The sequence below is a fragment of the Pyricularia grisea genome, assembly GCF_004355905.1.
Source record: "Pyricularia grisea strain NI907 chromosome Unknown Pyricularia_grisea_NI907_Scaffold_1, whole genome shotgun sequence".
In the NCBI taxonomy this organism is placed as follows: domain Eukaryota; kingdom Fungi; phylum Ascomycota; class Sordariomycetes; order Magnaporthales; family Pyriculariaceae; genus Pyricularia; species Pyricularia grisea.
This window is the reverse complement of record NW_022156716.1, coordinates 2061133-2073780: the sequence shown is the minus strand read 5'-3', so window position 1 is coordinate 2073780 and position 12648 is coordinate 2061133. Positions and strand designations below refer to the sequence as shown.

Sequence of the window (12648 nt, the reverse complement as noted above, 5' to 3'; positions counted from 1 at the left end):
GGGGGGGGGGGGGGGGGGGGGGGGGGGGGGGGGGGGGGGTGCCAGTGTTTTGTGCAAGCCTCACGGCTGTGTTGTGATATTTGCGTCTTGGCTTTGTTGCGATTGACTTTCGTGGTTGTTACAGCCACACCTATCATTTTAGACGAAGAAAGAAAGAAAGAAAAGCATAAAATCTTATAATGAAGTAGGTACCGAGCTCAGTCTTGGCCATTGCAAAGGCGCTAGGGAGGATGCTTTAAAACGCGGAGCAGATCTTGCACTGCTGATAGCCCAAGTAGTGGCCTCACAGGACCACGACCAATGGAGGAGAAGCCCGGAGAATAGAAATAACGATATCAGTGCTGATGATCAAAAAATACGGGAGCAGAGGGTTCATCAATGGCAACTGTTGTTGGTCTCTACTTGACCCGGCTATGGAACATCATCACCCCCATTTGAGTTGTTCTGGAGCAGAGGGATGATTCACAGGGAAGCCAGAAAGCGGAAAAGATCGATTACTGGGTCGTGTTTATTGACGTGGATGACCATTCGTTTTGTGGGTAACACCTTGGCTTTCATGGGGCGGTGGCCCGTATTTCCGGAGTTCAGGTAAGTCGTGAAAGTGCCTAAACTGTAGCAAGATAGTACAGGGTTTAGACCGTGGGCGTTGCTGTCAATGGTGGCTACAACCATACCTTCAAGACCTTCATAGGTTTATCTTTCCCCCCTAATCCTAGATCGAAAATTCCATACATGGGCTGATATCGATCACGAATACTCTAACCTCCAGAGGGCCGAACCAATATGGCTGAGGTTTTATATTACATGGACAAAGTACAATATCTTATATGTAAGCTATTTTACAAAAAGGCACGACAAGCGTCGAGAGGTAGTGTACACTAAATAAGGCACATGCGTTTGAACATTGTGATCCCATGGCATGTTAGCTGGTGATATAACTCACAATTCGACGCCATAGGCAGCATAGAGCGGCAATTCGCCGCGATTCTTGAGGTCCACTTTGATCCAACCCTTTAAGTGTACAATTCGCGTCACTAACAACGAGGCCCACTCCGGCGAAGCAATGATATTTGCTATTGGTTCACCTCTCTTGCCACTGAGACAGAGCACCATGGCACGTTCCATTTCTTCCAACATGGTCAGATGTTTCTTATCAAAGAGGAGTTCTGCACTTTTCATTTCATCCATGAGATCGAGGACGGCCCGGACGTCTCGATAGCGGTTCCAGTGCAGGTTCATCTGTGCCGTGTAGAGATCTACACTGGCCCCCAGGATGTAGGATGCCAGACCAAGCGATTTGACTCGCGGGAGAATAGCGAGTGCCAGTGATGACCCGGGGTAGCGTTGGTCCATAGTCTTAAGTCCAGCGATAATATGGGAAGAATACAGTGGGCCATGTACGGCCAGGTCGAGTCGACGTCGGGGTCCACCGTCAGATGGGACAGATGCTGAAGTGGAATCGGATGTCTTTTTTGACTTCTTTCCACTGCGTGGTGGCGGCGTGCCCTTCGCGTCAAGCCCTAACCGGGAAACCATGGAAAACACCTCGCGCTCCAAGACGTCCCACAGCTCAAAATCAGACTTGGTCAGTAACATGAGGGCGTTGACCCTATCACGCTCCTGGATCCTTGACTCCTCCGTCTTGGTGATGTGGTCCAAGCGGTCCATGATGTCCGTAGGCGGCGGTCCGGATTTCTCGGATGACACCTCTGGTGCAATGGGAAGCGAGGGCTCTTCAACCAGCTCCGCGCCTGTCTCATCTGTTTTGGATGCCTCAGCTTCCAAAACTGACTGATCTTTTCGGCTTGCCATATACTCCTCTCGGTTCAAGGGCATGTGTTCCGGATGTACCATTTTTCGCTTGAAGGACGTAAAGTCGTCTTCTGAGTCGGCCTTCTCCTCAGGTTTGAGGATTCCAAGAGCCCTTTTAGCCGCGTCACGGAGACTAGGCGGGAAACTGAGAAGCTTCTCATAGCGCTCTTGCGCCGACATTTTCGAATCGGCATTACCACCAAAGGGATCAATATTGTGCAGTTGACGCATGTTCTTCAAGAGATCTCTATGGGTCGACTTCTCGTCCGACACCCGGCCTTGTATTGCATCACCAATAATGCTGCTGATTATACTTTGCTCACGAGGAGCAGACAGCTGGAAAGGGTTCGTCGAGGATCCAGAAATTTTTCCAGAGTCTGACAAGGAAAAGTCATCCTTGGTCGTAGTCACCGCATCACCACTTGAGGTTTGAGTGGTGCGTGATATCTCTTTGAATATGTGGTCAAACGCTTGGCGCTCCTTGGGCGTAATGGTCCCGGGCCTGGGCTCCTCGTCGTTAACTTCGTCATAATCATTTTCGGGCTGTGGGTTGAATCTAGGATCGGCTGCTAGGTCTTCAGGAAGTTCGAATGGGATGGGGTCTTCGGTGTTGAATTTGTCCTCGCTTTTGAGGCGTCCACGATGTGATGATGAGCAAGAGAAATGATGCGCAGAAGTTGTATGCAACAGAGAAGAGAAGGTAAGGCGCGCCGGTGTCGAGCGCACAATACGCTGAATAGTGCGGGTTTGGTAAAGAAATGGAAGCATCGTTGTGGCCATATCTTTTGTAGTAGGACCGCACAAAGGTGTTTAGGACGGCATCACGAAATTCTTTGCGCCGAACCGCTGTTGAATAGAAGAAATGTCTGGTGATCTCGGCAGGCATTCACTCAGCCTAGGAAAATTTCTGGATAAGAAACATTTCAGTGTTATCGCGTCGCGTCTACAGTGCGCAGTGAATTCTGGCCCTGGATATAGCGGGAGAGACACTGTGAAGGAAAGCGACCCTTGTGCTCTGGGTGTCTGATTGCATTGAAATCCTCATATACCGTCTGTCCTTCATTCAGCTTAGGCCAGAGCTTATAGACAAGGACTGTCAGATTTTAGGATCCGCTTTGTGCAAACATTACTTTCTCGCAAATTGCAAATTCCGAACACGGGCTTGCTGTTTCTCCTGAGAACAAGTTTTTTTATTTGTTTATTTATCTTATTTTTTATAGCATAGATCCAATTGTACTGGGTGTAGAACCAGAGGTAGAAAATGGATGACTGCCAAACCCCGTTGGATCTCAAGTCCCTCCTGGGTACCTGCCTGTATGTACTCTGCATCGAAAACTTACTCTAACTGCAGACATGCTCTTTGTTTACTCCGCAGACCACTTCTACATAGTAAAACTACAAAGTAGAGTTCAACGCCCCCATAGTCTAATTTCAAGATTCAAATTGACGTAAACTTCTCCCTTGTCAACCAAACAGACCATGAGTATTTGATTTGGTATTAGCGGAATTGGTACTCGACATCCCTGTTGTCGATCCCCACTGGAACAAAACCCTTCTCTCCCGCATGCCCCGGCGGCCGCATGCACTCTCTCCTACATCTTCCGTTTCCCAAACGTCAAATGACCTGCGTTCCTTATTGTTATCTCTCCCGGCACACGAACACCCAGTAGGAACCCTGTTATCACCAACGCGTTCCTCACGCCGCGTGCAGTGATCTGGTGTCTTGTATTGGTGTACGGGCATGACACCTGCGAGTGGCATGTGCTAAAAATCCCCGGCCCATTCGGTACTAGACCACCAACAACCCCCCTCGGCCAGTCAATCGCAAAGCTTATCAGCTTAAGCCAGGATCCAATTCTTCCCCCACTTGCGTCACACTCCACCCTGCCTACGGACCCAAACCCGGGCAGACATACCGTCAAACTCCAGTCCGCGAAAGTCTTAGCCTTAATTAGTCTCAGCTTTTATTTTTGTACAAAGTACCTCCTTTCTTGCACGCCCATCCTCTGGCTGTCCAAGCCACTGGACCAAGCTGACAGGTTTTAAATCATCAAACTCTAACAAACTATCGCAACACTTACTTTTGAGGCTCGCAGCCGGTGGAGTTGGCTGATGTTTGCCACAATACTCGATCCCAATCCAAGGTCGCCGTTGATCGTCTGCAGCTCAGTGCGTCATATCTTATTTTTATTATTGACTACGAGTTTTGACTGAAGGCTTGCCTGATCTTGTCGCATCTCCGACTAGATCCAGGTCTAGTCTAGTCCTAGCATTTTTGAACGGACGGAAGATCGAGCTTCACCCCGCCTGGAGACGACGCTTTCTAAACATACCTTACCTGCCATAACTTAGGTATTTGTAGCTTACACACTTAACCTGCTGCCAATCCTCCGCACGCGATAAGGCGTCTCAGGACCTAAGCTGTCTTGCCTGTTATCCCTTGGCCTGCAGGTGACTCAACACTGGCCAGCGCTTACCTGACGCATCCCACGTCCCTTGACATTCGCTATCCGCACGGCTGGCTCAGGCACCACCGCCGCCTGCACGCCGCCCCCACTTCTTCTCGTCTCTTGGCTTGTCTGCCTGCAGATTGACGGCCACACGTCCGCATGGCGTCCTCAACCTCAGATCAGAAGCCCGAGCCCGGGCTGAACGTACCACTTCGTTCGCCGGCACCCGACACAGCCTCTCCACCTCTGGTCTCGCCTCACCTGCCTAGGCGCGCATCGAGCCATCATAATCGCAACCCCCCGACCAGCGTTTTATCGCCCAACTCGGAAAAACCCTCTCGACAGAGCGAAGACGATCCAAAGAAGCGCATTCGAAAGCTGCAAAAGAAACGCCACAACGGCGCACATTCGCCCACGATGGAGATTCCTGAGCGATTACGCGAGAGCGACCCCGAAGATGAAGACGATGATACCCGGAGGCCCCCCTTCACGATGAACCAGAGCATATTCGGTCTGATAGCTGCAGCCGGCTCTGCTGTTGATTTTAACGATCGCTTCGAGGGTGCCAGCAGTGACGAGGACGATGACGGTGCCGATGGCGACCATGAACTCCCGTTTCCCAGGGATAGGCGGCGGAACATGGCACAGACTGCAATCCTCAGGAGATCCAGGGCTCCTGATGAGAGTCTTGAAGTCGAGAAAAAGAGGCGGAAAGGCTCAGGGCACAAACTTCTGCGATCTCTTCCACAAATATCGCTTCCGAAGCGGTTGTCGTCCCTCTCAAAGAAGAGCAAATCAACCAAGAGCAAGGAACCGCAAATCAACGAGGAAGAGGAGGCCGAAGAATCACAACCATCTCCTGAAAACTCATCGCCTACCATCGAGTCTTCCCGGAATGATGGTCGCCTGCCGCCTGTCATGAGTAGGATATTAGAGGCCAGGGCCGAGCTGTCACTTTCGCGACCAAGTCTCGACCTGGACAGGATATACGGTTCAAACTCACCTACTGCCGAAGGAGGCCCGTCTGCCCTGGCAATAAAGCTCAAAGAGATCTTTGAGTTCGACCAAGTCGAAGCCGTAATGGATGAATATCCCTGCTGGTTACTCCAAAGCGTTCTGCTTCAGGGGTACCTATACATCACCAGCAATCACATATGCTTCTACGCATACCTACCAAAGAAAGCCGTAAGCTACTATGAGGCCTGTTGCATATGTAAAGTAATTCAACGTTACTAACTGAGCTGCTATCAACGATAGAATGAGGTTGTCAAATCGGGCTACCTATCCAAGAGCGGCAAACGAAATCCCAAGTATAACCGCTACTGGTTCAGATTAAAAGGAGATGTCTTGGCATATTACCGTGACCCGTCGAACCTTTATTTTCCCAGCGGCCAGATAGATTTGCGCTATGGCATATCCGCAACAGTCACAGATAAGGACAAGGATGGCCTCAACTTCACGGTAGTAACGCACCAGCGCTCATATCATTTCCGCGCCGACAGCGCTCCTAGCGCCGGCGAGTGGGTAAAGAGCCTTCAGCGTGTCATTTTCAGGTCGCACAACGAGGGAGACAGTGTCAAGATTTCCTTACCGATTCGCAACGTCATGGATGTCGAGGAGATGCAGGTTGTCCAGTTTGCTGAAACTTGCAAGATCCGCGTTATTGACAACGATGAGACATATGCCATTGATGAGGTATGTTTGTACTGTGATTTCAATCATCCCGAATCTACTGGCATGCTTACAGCAGGCTAACACATTCTAACCAACGCCCAAACAGTACTTCTTTTCATTCTTTAGTTTCGGAAAAGAGGCCATCAATGTCATCAAGGCCATGGTCGATCAGCGTCAAGATGGCCAAAACAATGATTCTCGAGGTTCCGACGACGACTCGCCTTACGTCGAACCCCCATCAAAGTCGAGCTCTATCAGCGGCGGCCGAGATCGCCCACCCAAGCTGTCGAAAATAAATGATAACGTACGGGCCACACTCGCACCTATGTCGCCTACTAGTCCGACAAACCCAAGCCCACGTGCCAGTGGTGACTTCAGCCGGAGTAGTTTCGATGCGCTACGTAATTTCGGACGACGCAGCTTGGATCTGGATTCGGCTGTCCGCGACGAGAGTCAAGTTCGTAGGAGTTTTAGTGGACACCGGCATGCTCGCTCAAGAAGTAGACCTCGGCTCTCTGAGCATGAGCCTATTCCTGAGAAGCATGGCTCGTCGGATTCTTATATACAATCTTCCACAGAAGATCCGAGCCTGGCTAGTATCTCGGGAATGATTGTGTCGGGCAGCGAAGACCAATCTGCCAGTCAGATCCTCAAAGGCAGCGACGTGTTTCACAGTCCAACAATTCGACGCGACGGCTCAGGCTCAAGGAAAGGGGATAACGATGATAAGTCGTCTGACAAACTTACCTCAAAGGCCAGACCGCAAGCAGGAAATGGGCATTCTCCTGATTTCAAAATCAGCGACAAGCCCTCTCGTCACTCAGAAGGACAGGCAAATACCATGGTCTCACTGCCTGCCCGGGGTGCCGGGGCCCTTGCTGGCTACCTCAATCGCCCACTTTCGCCTTTCCGCCGCATGAGCAACCTTTTAGCGACCGAATCCATGGGATATGTCGAGAAAGTCTCGGGTATGTGGAAGGGTGGCCACCGCCACTACGACGAGGCAGCCGCTCTAAAGACCGACGATGAGCTTGCCGAGGACGAAGACGAAGAGAAGGTAGCCACTTCTCGAGAGCGCTTCCGCCAGCATTTTGCACTTCCCGAGTCAGAGAAATTGGTTGCCACCTACTTTGGGCACATGATCCGCGTCCTCCCCCTTTACGGCAAAATTTACATCAGTGACCGATCTTTTTGCTTCCGCAGCTTGCTCCCTGGCACTCGGACGAAGCTCATCCTTCCCCTCAAAGATGTTGAGAATGGACACAAAGAGAAAGGCTTCAGATTCGGTTACTCTGGTCTTGTGGTCGTGATTAAAGGCCATGAGGAGCTCTTCTTCGAGTTTGGTCAGGCTGAAGTTCGGGACGATTGCGCCATTACGCTCCTTCAGCAACTAGAGTCAACGCGCTATCTCCAAGAGTCGGGCATGCTGGGTCAGGATGAGAAGGAAGACGCGGAGAATGCAGTTGCGGAGCGAGATGCGCTGCAGTCTGCTCGACAGGAAGAGCGACCCACCCATGAGATTCCTCTCCCGAAGCAAACCTCTGTAGTCAGCGACGCCCCCACTATCCTGTTCGATGACCCGAAGGCCTCCTTCTTGAACTTCAAGCCACCGAACCCGTTGCGGATCACCTGTCTTACTATTGGTTCGAGGGGAGACGTGCAGCCGTATATTGCGTTGGCAAAGGGTCTCTTGAGGGAAGGCCACGAAGTGCGGATTGCGACCCACGCAGAGTTCGAGCCGTGGATTCGATCTCACGGTATCGACTTTAGGAAGGTTGAGGGTGATCCGGGCGAGCTCATGCAACTCTGTATTGAAAACGGAACTTTTACTTGGCAATTCTTGAAGGTTGCCGCCTCCAAGTTCCGCGGCTGGCTTGACGAGCTCCTTTCTTCCTGCTGGCAGGCGTGCCAGGGATCCGACCTACTCATAGAGAGCCCCAGCGCCATGGCTGGTATCCACATCGCGGAAGCATTGCAAATACCGTACTTCCGCGCCTTTACAATGCCCTGGACACGGACGAGGGCTTACCCGCATGCATTTGTTATGCCGGAGCACAAGATGGGCGGCGCTTACAATTACGTGACATATGTCATGTTTGACAACATGTTCTGGAAAATGACTGCGCAGCAGATCAACCGCTGGCGAAACGTCGAGCTGGGTATCCCCAACACGAGTCTGGAGAAGATGCAGCCGAACAAGGTGCCGTTCTTGTACAACTTCAGCCCCTACGTGGTGCCTCCACCTCTCGACTACAGCGACTGGATTCGTGTGACAGGCTACTGGTTCTTGGATGAGGGCACTCCTCGGAAGGCTGCCGCAGAGATTGAGGCAGGCGATGAATCAGAAGAGAAACCTACTGACCAAAAAGATGGAGACAAAAATGTGGCCAGTGGCAGCAACTGGACGCCTCCACCTGAACTGGCTGATTTCATTGAGAAGGCCAGGGCCGACAAGAAGAAGCTAGTGTATGTTGGCTTCGGGTCCATCATTGTCAACGATCCGGTCAAATTGACCCAGGAGGTTATCGATGCTGTAATAAAGTCGGATGTGCGATGTATACTGTCCAAGGGCTGGTCTGACCGGATGAGCACTGGCAGCAATGCCACGGACCCCAAGCCTTCACAAGATGGCGAGCAAGCCGAAACTGATCAGCAGCAGCCTGTGGAGAAAAAAGAAGAGCCAAAGCTCCCTGACGAGATCCTCCAGATCAAGTCGGCGCCGCACGACTGGCTCTTTGCCCAGGTGGACGCGGTTGCGCACCACGGTGGGTCCGGCACGACTGGAGCCAGTCTCCGTGCAGGCGTTCCTACTATCATCCGACCATTCTTTGGAGACCAGTTTTTCTTTGGCAGCAGAGTTGAGGATCTCGGGGTTGGTATTTGCGTGCGCAAGTGGGGTACCAACGCCTTTGCTCGCGCACTCTGGGAGGCAACCAACAGCGAACGCATGATTGTCAAAGCGCGCGTTCTGGGAGAACAAATCCGAAAGGTAGGAAGTTTTCAGACAGCTCCATTCCAACAAAAATCATGGTGTACGTACTAACGAAAGACTTACACTCTAGGAAAACGGTGTCGAAACGGCAATCCAGTGCATCTACAGGGACATGGAGTACGCCAAGAGCCTCATCAAGGCCAAGGCGAACAAGAATACGAAACAACAACCAAGCAAGCATGAGGGTCAGGCAGGGGAAGTCCATGACGACGAAGGCAGCGACGATGATACGGAGGAGTGGACGTTTGTCGGCGGCAACGACCCGGGAGAGGGTGGTGCAGAGTTTCCCGATGCCGCTTATCGGCGCCAGGAAAGCGCTAAGAGCGGTGACGCTGCGGTCGGTCTTGGTCTCGGCATTGGTGCCAGTTCTAGCGGAGGAGGAAAGGCTCTCGGAAGCAAGGTCCTCAGTGGCGCCTAAGTGATGTGCCACTAGGTGGGTACTGTGCTATGGCAGGTGCCAATATTGTTTTCTGGCGGACAGAAGCGCTCTTCGGTGGGGAAGCAGTCCCAAGGGCGGAGACGAAGCGCCATGAAGCTTTAATGTAATAAGATGATGGCCTTGGGGACTTTTTTTTTCTCTCTTTTCTTTCAGTGGTCAATCTGGGGATTGGGATGGGCGCGTGCTGCACGATGCGGCTACCCAAACGAATGTCACGACATGGCATCGACTCAAGATGCATTACGACCAGGTGAGGGCGTTTTGGTTCATAGGGTTGTTTGTGTAAGGCAGACAGGGCAGGGAATGGCAGGCCTCAGGTGCCCTTTTTCATAATTGTAGCCATAGGCATAATTCATATCTGCAAGTATCATTTCAGCAGCCATTGGGTGGCAGCTTTTTCTTTTTTTCTGTTTTTGGGGGGGATTTCCACTAAGAAACAGTGATTTGTAAGAGGCCCGGCAACAAAGTAACATGAGCTGCTCGAGAGCGCTAAACCAATGGAATTTTTTACGGACGCCGCCTAAAGCAGCGGCCAACAGCAAGCTAGTAAACTAACAAACGCGACCAAATGGGGTGGAATTTAAATCAAGGATACACAACAATAAGCCACCCAATTCCCCAACAATAGAAGCACTTAATATTGCTCCTTGCGATTCATCAAGTTCAGCAACGGCTTCTCCTGGCACATGCGACTCAAATTTTCCTCCATGATCCTCAGCAGCCGGTCCCAGTAGCAAGGGGTGATCCAACTAATGTGCGGCGTGATGAAGACGTCCGGGTGGTCCCAGAGCGGATGGTCCGCCGGCAGCGGCTCCGGGTCCGTGACGTCGAGGGCCGCGCCGCGGATCTTGCCCGTCTCGAGGGCGTCGATGAGGGCGGCGGTGTCGATGACGGGACCGCGGGAGATGTTGCAAACGAACGTCCCGCGCTTGGCGCCCTTGACGCACGAGTTTAAGTTTAGCTGGCCGCCGGTCGGGCGGTGTGAGTGGATACCCCCTGAGCTCAGGTAGTCGTTGCCTTGATCATCGCTGTAGCCTCCGCTGGACATGCTACTGTCGGGAGTCTGCATGCCGTCGTCCGAATCATATGGCGGACTGGGCATGTGTCCCACCGAAGGTCGCTTGATGTGATGGCCATTGACAAAAGCGTTGGTCACGGCGTTAGAGTCATAAATGTCCTCTCCCATTGTTTCGTCAAGAACACCGCCCAGATATCCGTTGGAGTTACCGTCGACACACATATTTGCATACCCCATACCGTTTCGACTGGCAAGTGTGTGGCTCTTCTTGTTGATCTTGTAAAAGTAGTCAGAGTCCCTGCTCTCAGCCAAGACATTGAACTGCTCGTAACTAAGAAGCTGCCGCGTGGCGTCTGTCAAGGGGGTACAAACGACCAGGATGTCGAGATCCGAAGCCAAAAACTCGTTAAGGTCATCGGTGCTCTTGCCATGGAACCACCTTGATGGGAGGATACCATTAGGGTCCCCGGTGCCGGGAAGACAATATGAATCGTCACGTCGCTGCTCAGGTGTTCGACGTTCTGTTCGGGTGTATGCGTATATCTCCATGCCCAGGGCGCTGGCAACACGGGCGCACTGACGCCCAATGGCACCGTAACCGAGTATACCCCTGAAGTCCGCAGGGAGTCAGCACAAACTATATTGCCCCGTGGGCTGTAGTGCCAGGTGGACCAATTGGTGGGGTGGGTTTGGTATTTAAGAACTCACATGCGAAGACCTGGGCTGTCCTCAGTGGGCTGAAATTCACTTGCTTTCGCCCAGCGGTGCTCCCGCATGAATTTGTGGGCGCGAAGAAAATGGTGCTGAGCCATTAGCCACGTGCCAATGACCCATTCTGATATTTGTGTACTGTTTTAATATCAGTAGGAATCCCAAGCCATGTACGTATACTGACCCATGGGCCACAAACCAGTGGAGCTGCACCTTGTTGATCATAGTGTGGCGCCGTGTCAAGACCAAATCATAAGACCAGGAGATACTTACGAATGAATGCCATTCGCAGTACAAAACGACACACTGGGGTCCTTGTACTTCTCGTGTGTAGTCCATCGATCCGCTCCTGCAGATGTGAGCTGCACAAACCGGACACCCTTCATGTTCTCTGGACGTGGAGGTAGATAAGACATGACCATGGTGACGCCTTCAAAGTACTCCGGGGGCAGCTCCAAGTACCCTTCCGTAAAGACACAGCCGTTGCCCCCATATAGCTCTTGTTCGATCCACCGGACTTTGAGTCCCGGATATCTGGCCTCGACTTCAGCAACCCATTCGGGCTTGGGATCTGTGGGAATGCATACAAGCAGTACATCGCGACGCAGGGGGCAGTCTGGTGGAAGCAATTCGAAGGAACCCATTTTCCGGATATAAAGACCAACAATGGGGCCTGGCAATGGAGAAATGTGACAGATATCACGAACAATAATAATTTCCTTGTTCTGGTTCTGTGTTATGCAATGTCAGAGGAAGCGGGTAGGACACAATAAAGTCTCTCAAAGCCACCGGGGTACGAGGATGGATGACAACTCAGGCACAAGAGGAGAACGGTTGCGAGGGCTGTTTTGTTTACCACAGCGTTCATATATGAAGCACATGCGCTGAGGGTCCTTTTTTGGCTAGGGAATGGTAGGAAGCTAGGAAAGTCAAGTTTCCTAGCCATGAGGCTAATGTGTAGTTGAGAGGCAGGTATCAGATCCCGCAGTTAAAAGTATACTCTTTTCTCCAGCTATATTTGATGTCGTATCTTTGGGCTGAGATAGGAAGGACCAAGCCAAAGGTAACATTTCAAAGTTTTAGAAAATAGGGAATACGGTAGGGAACGCTCCCCATAACAAGTGGAGTACCGTTGTTTTTTTTTTCAAGTGTTTCTTCTATGTTGTTGACAGTTGTGCAAAGAGGGTATGAACCTTGTTGTTCATGCGAGGTTGAAGAAGTGTAGAGGGTCAAAGTATAACCAGATAAGGAGTACCAAGGCCCTTCAAATGTAACTCCTCCACTAGCTTAGGAAGATTGAGCCAGCGGCATTGCCACCGCTCAAAGCTCCTCAAATGCAAGGTCAAAGCTCCCAAGTATATTGAGTAAAAAGTAGCGGAGGTTTTTGATGCTTCGCTTGTACATGCTGGTCCGAAACCGGAAGGGGCTAGAATTGGGTTTTGCTAGAGAAGTTGGCGTTGTTGAGGATGCGTCTAGTAGCTGCAGAGTACTAAAGGAGAGTCGCCACTGAAGAAGAACTCAAATCAGACCGAAGCAGATCTGGGCATTGGAG

The 12648-nt window shown here is 51.5% G+C and overlaps 3 protein-coding genes across 3 annotated transcripts; 1 reads left to right on the top strand and 2 right to left on the bottom strand.

The window, feature by feature from the left end:
* Nucleotides 1–939: 939 nt before the first annotated feature.
* On the bottom strand, nt 940–2592 carry PgNI_00580 (uncharacterized protein; the record flags this gene model as incomplete). Its single annotated transcript, XM_031120658.1, has 1 exon — nt 940–2592. One exon carries the CDS (start codon nt 2590–2592, stop codon nt 940–942), a length of 1653 nt encoding a protein of 550 aa, XP_030985998.1.
* A 1216-nt stretch (nt 2593–3808) lies between these two features.
* On the top strand, nt 3809–9757 carry PgNI_00579 (uncharacterized protein). The gene is made up of 5 exons (XM_031120657.1): nt 3809–3981; nt 4165–5447; nt 5520–5957; nt 6043–8925; nt 8999–9757. The coding sequence occupies exons 2-5, from the start codon at nt 4422–4424 to the stop codon at nt 9344–9346; spliced, it is 4695 nt and encodes a 1564-aa protein (XP_030985972.1). The 5' UTR covers nt 3809–3981; nt 4165–4421; the 3' UTR covers nt 9347–9757.
* Nucleotides 9758–10001: 244 nt separating this feature from the next.
* On the bottom strand, nt 10002–11740 carry PgNI_00578 (uncharacterized protein; the record flags this gene model as incomplete). Its single annotated transcript, XM_031120656.1, has 3 exons — nt 10002–10995; nt 11094–11234; nt 11370–11740. 3 exons carry the CDS (start codon nt 11738–11740, stop codon nt 10002–10004), a joined length of 1506 nt encoding a protein of 501 aa, XP_030985973.1.
* Between the last annotated feature and the right edge of the window lie 908 nt (nt 11741–12648).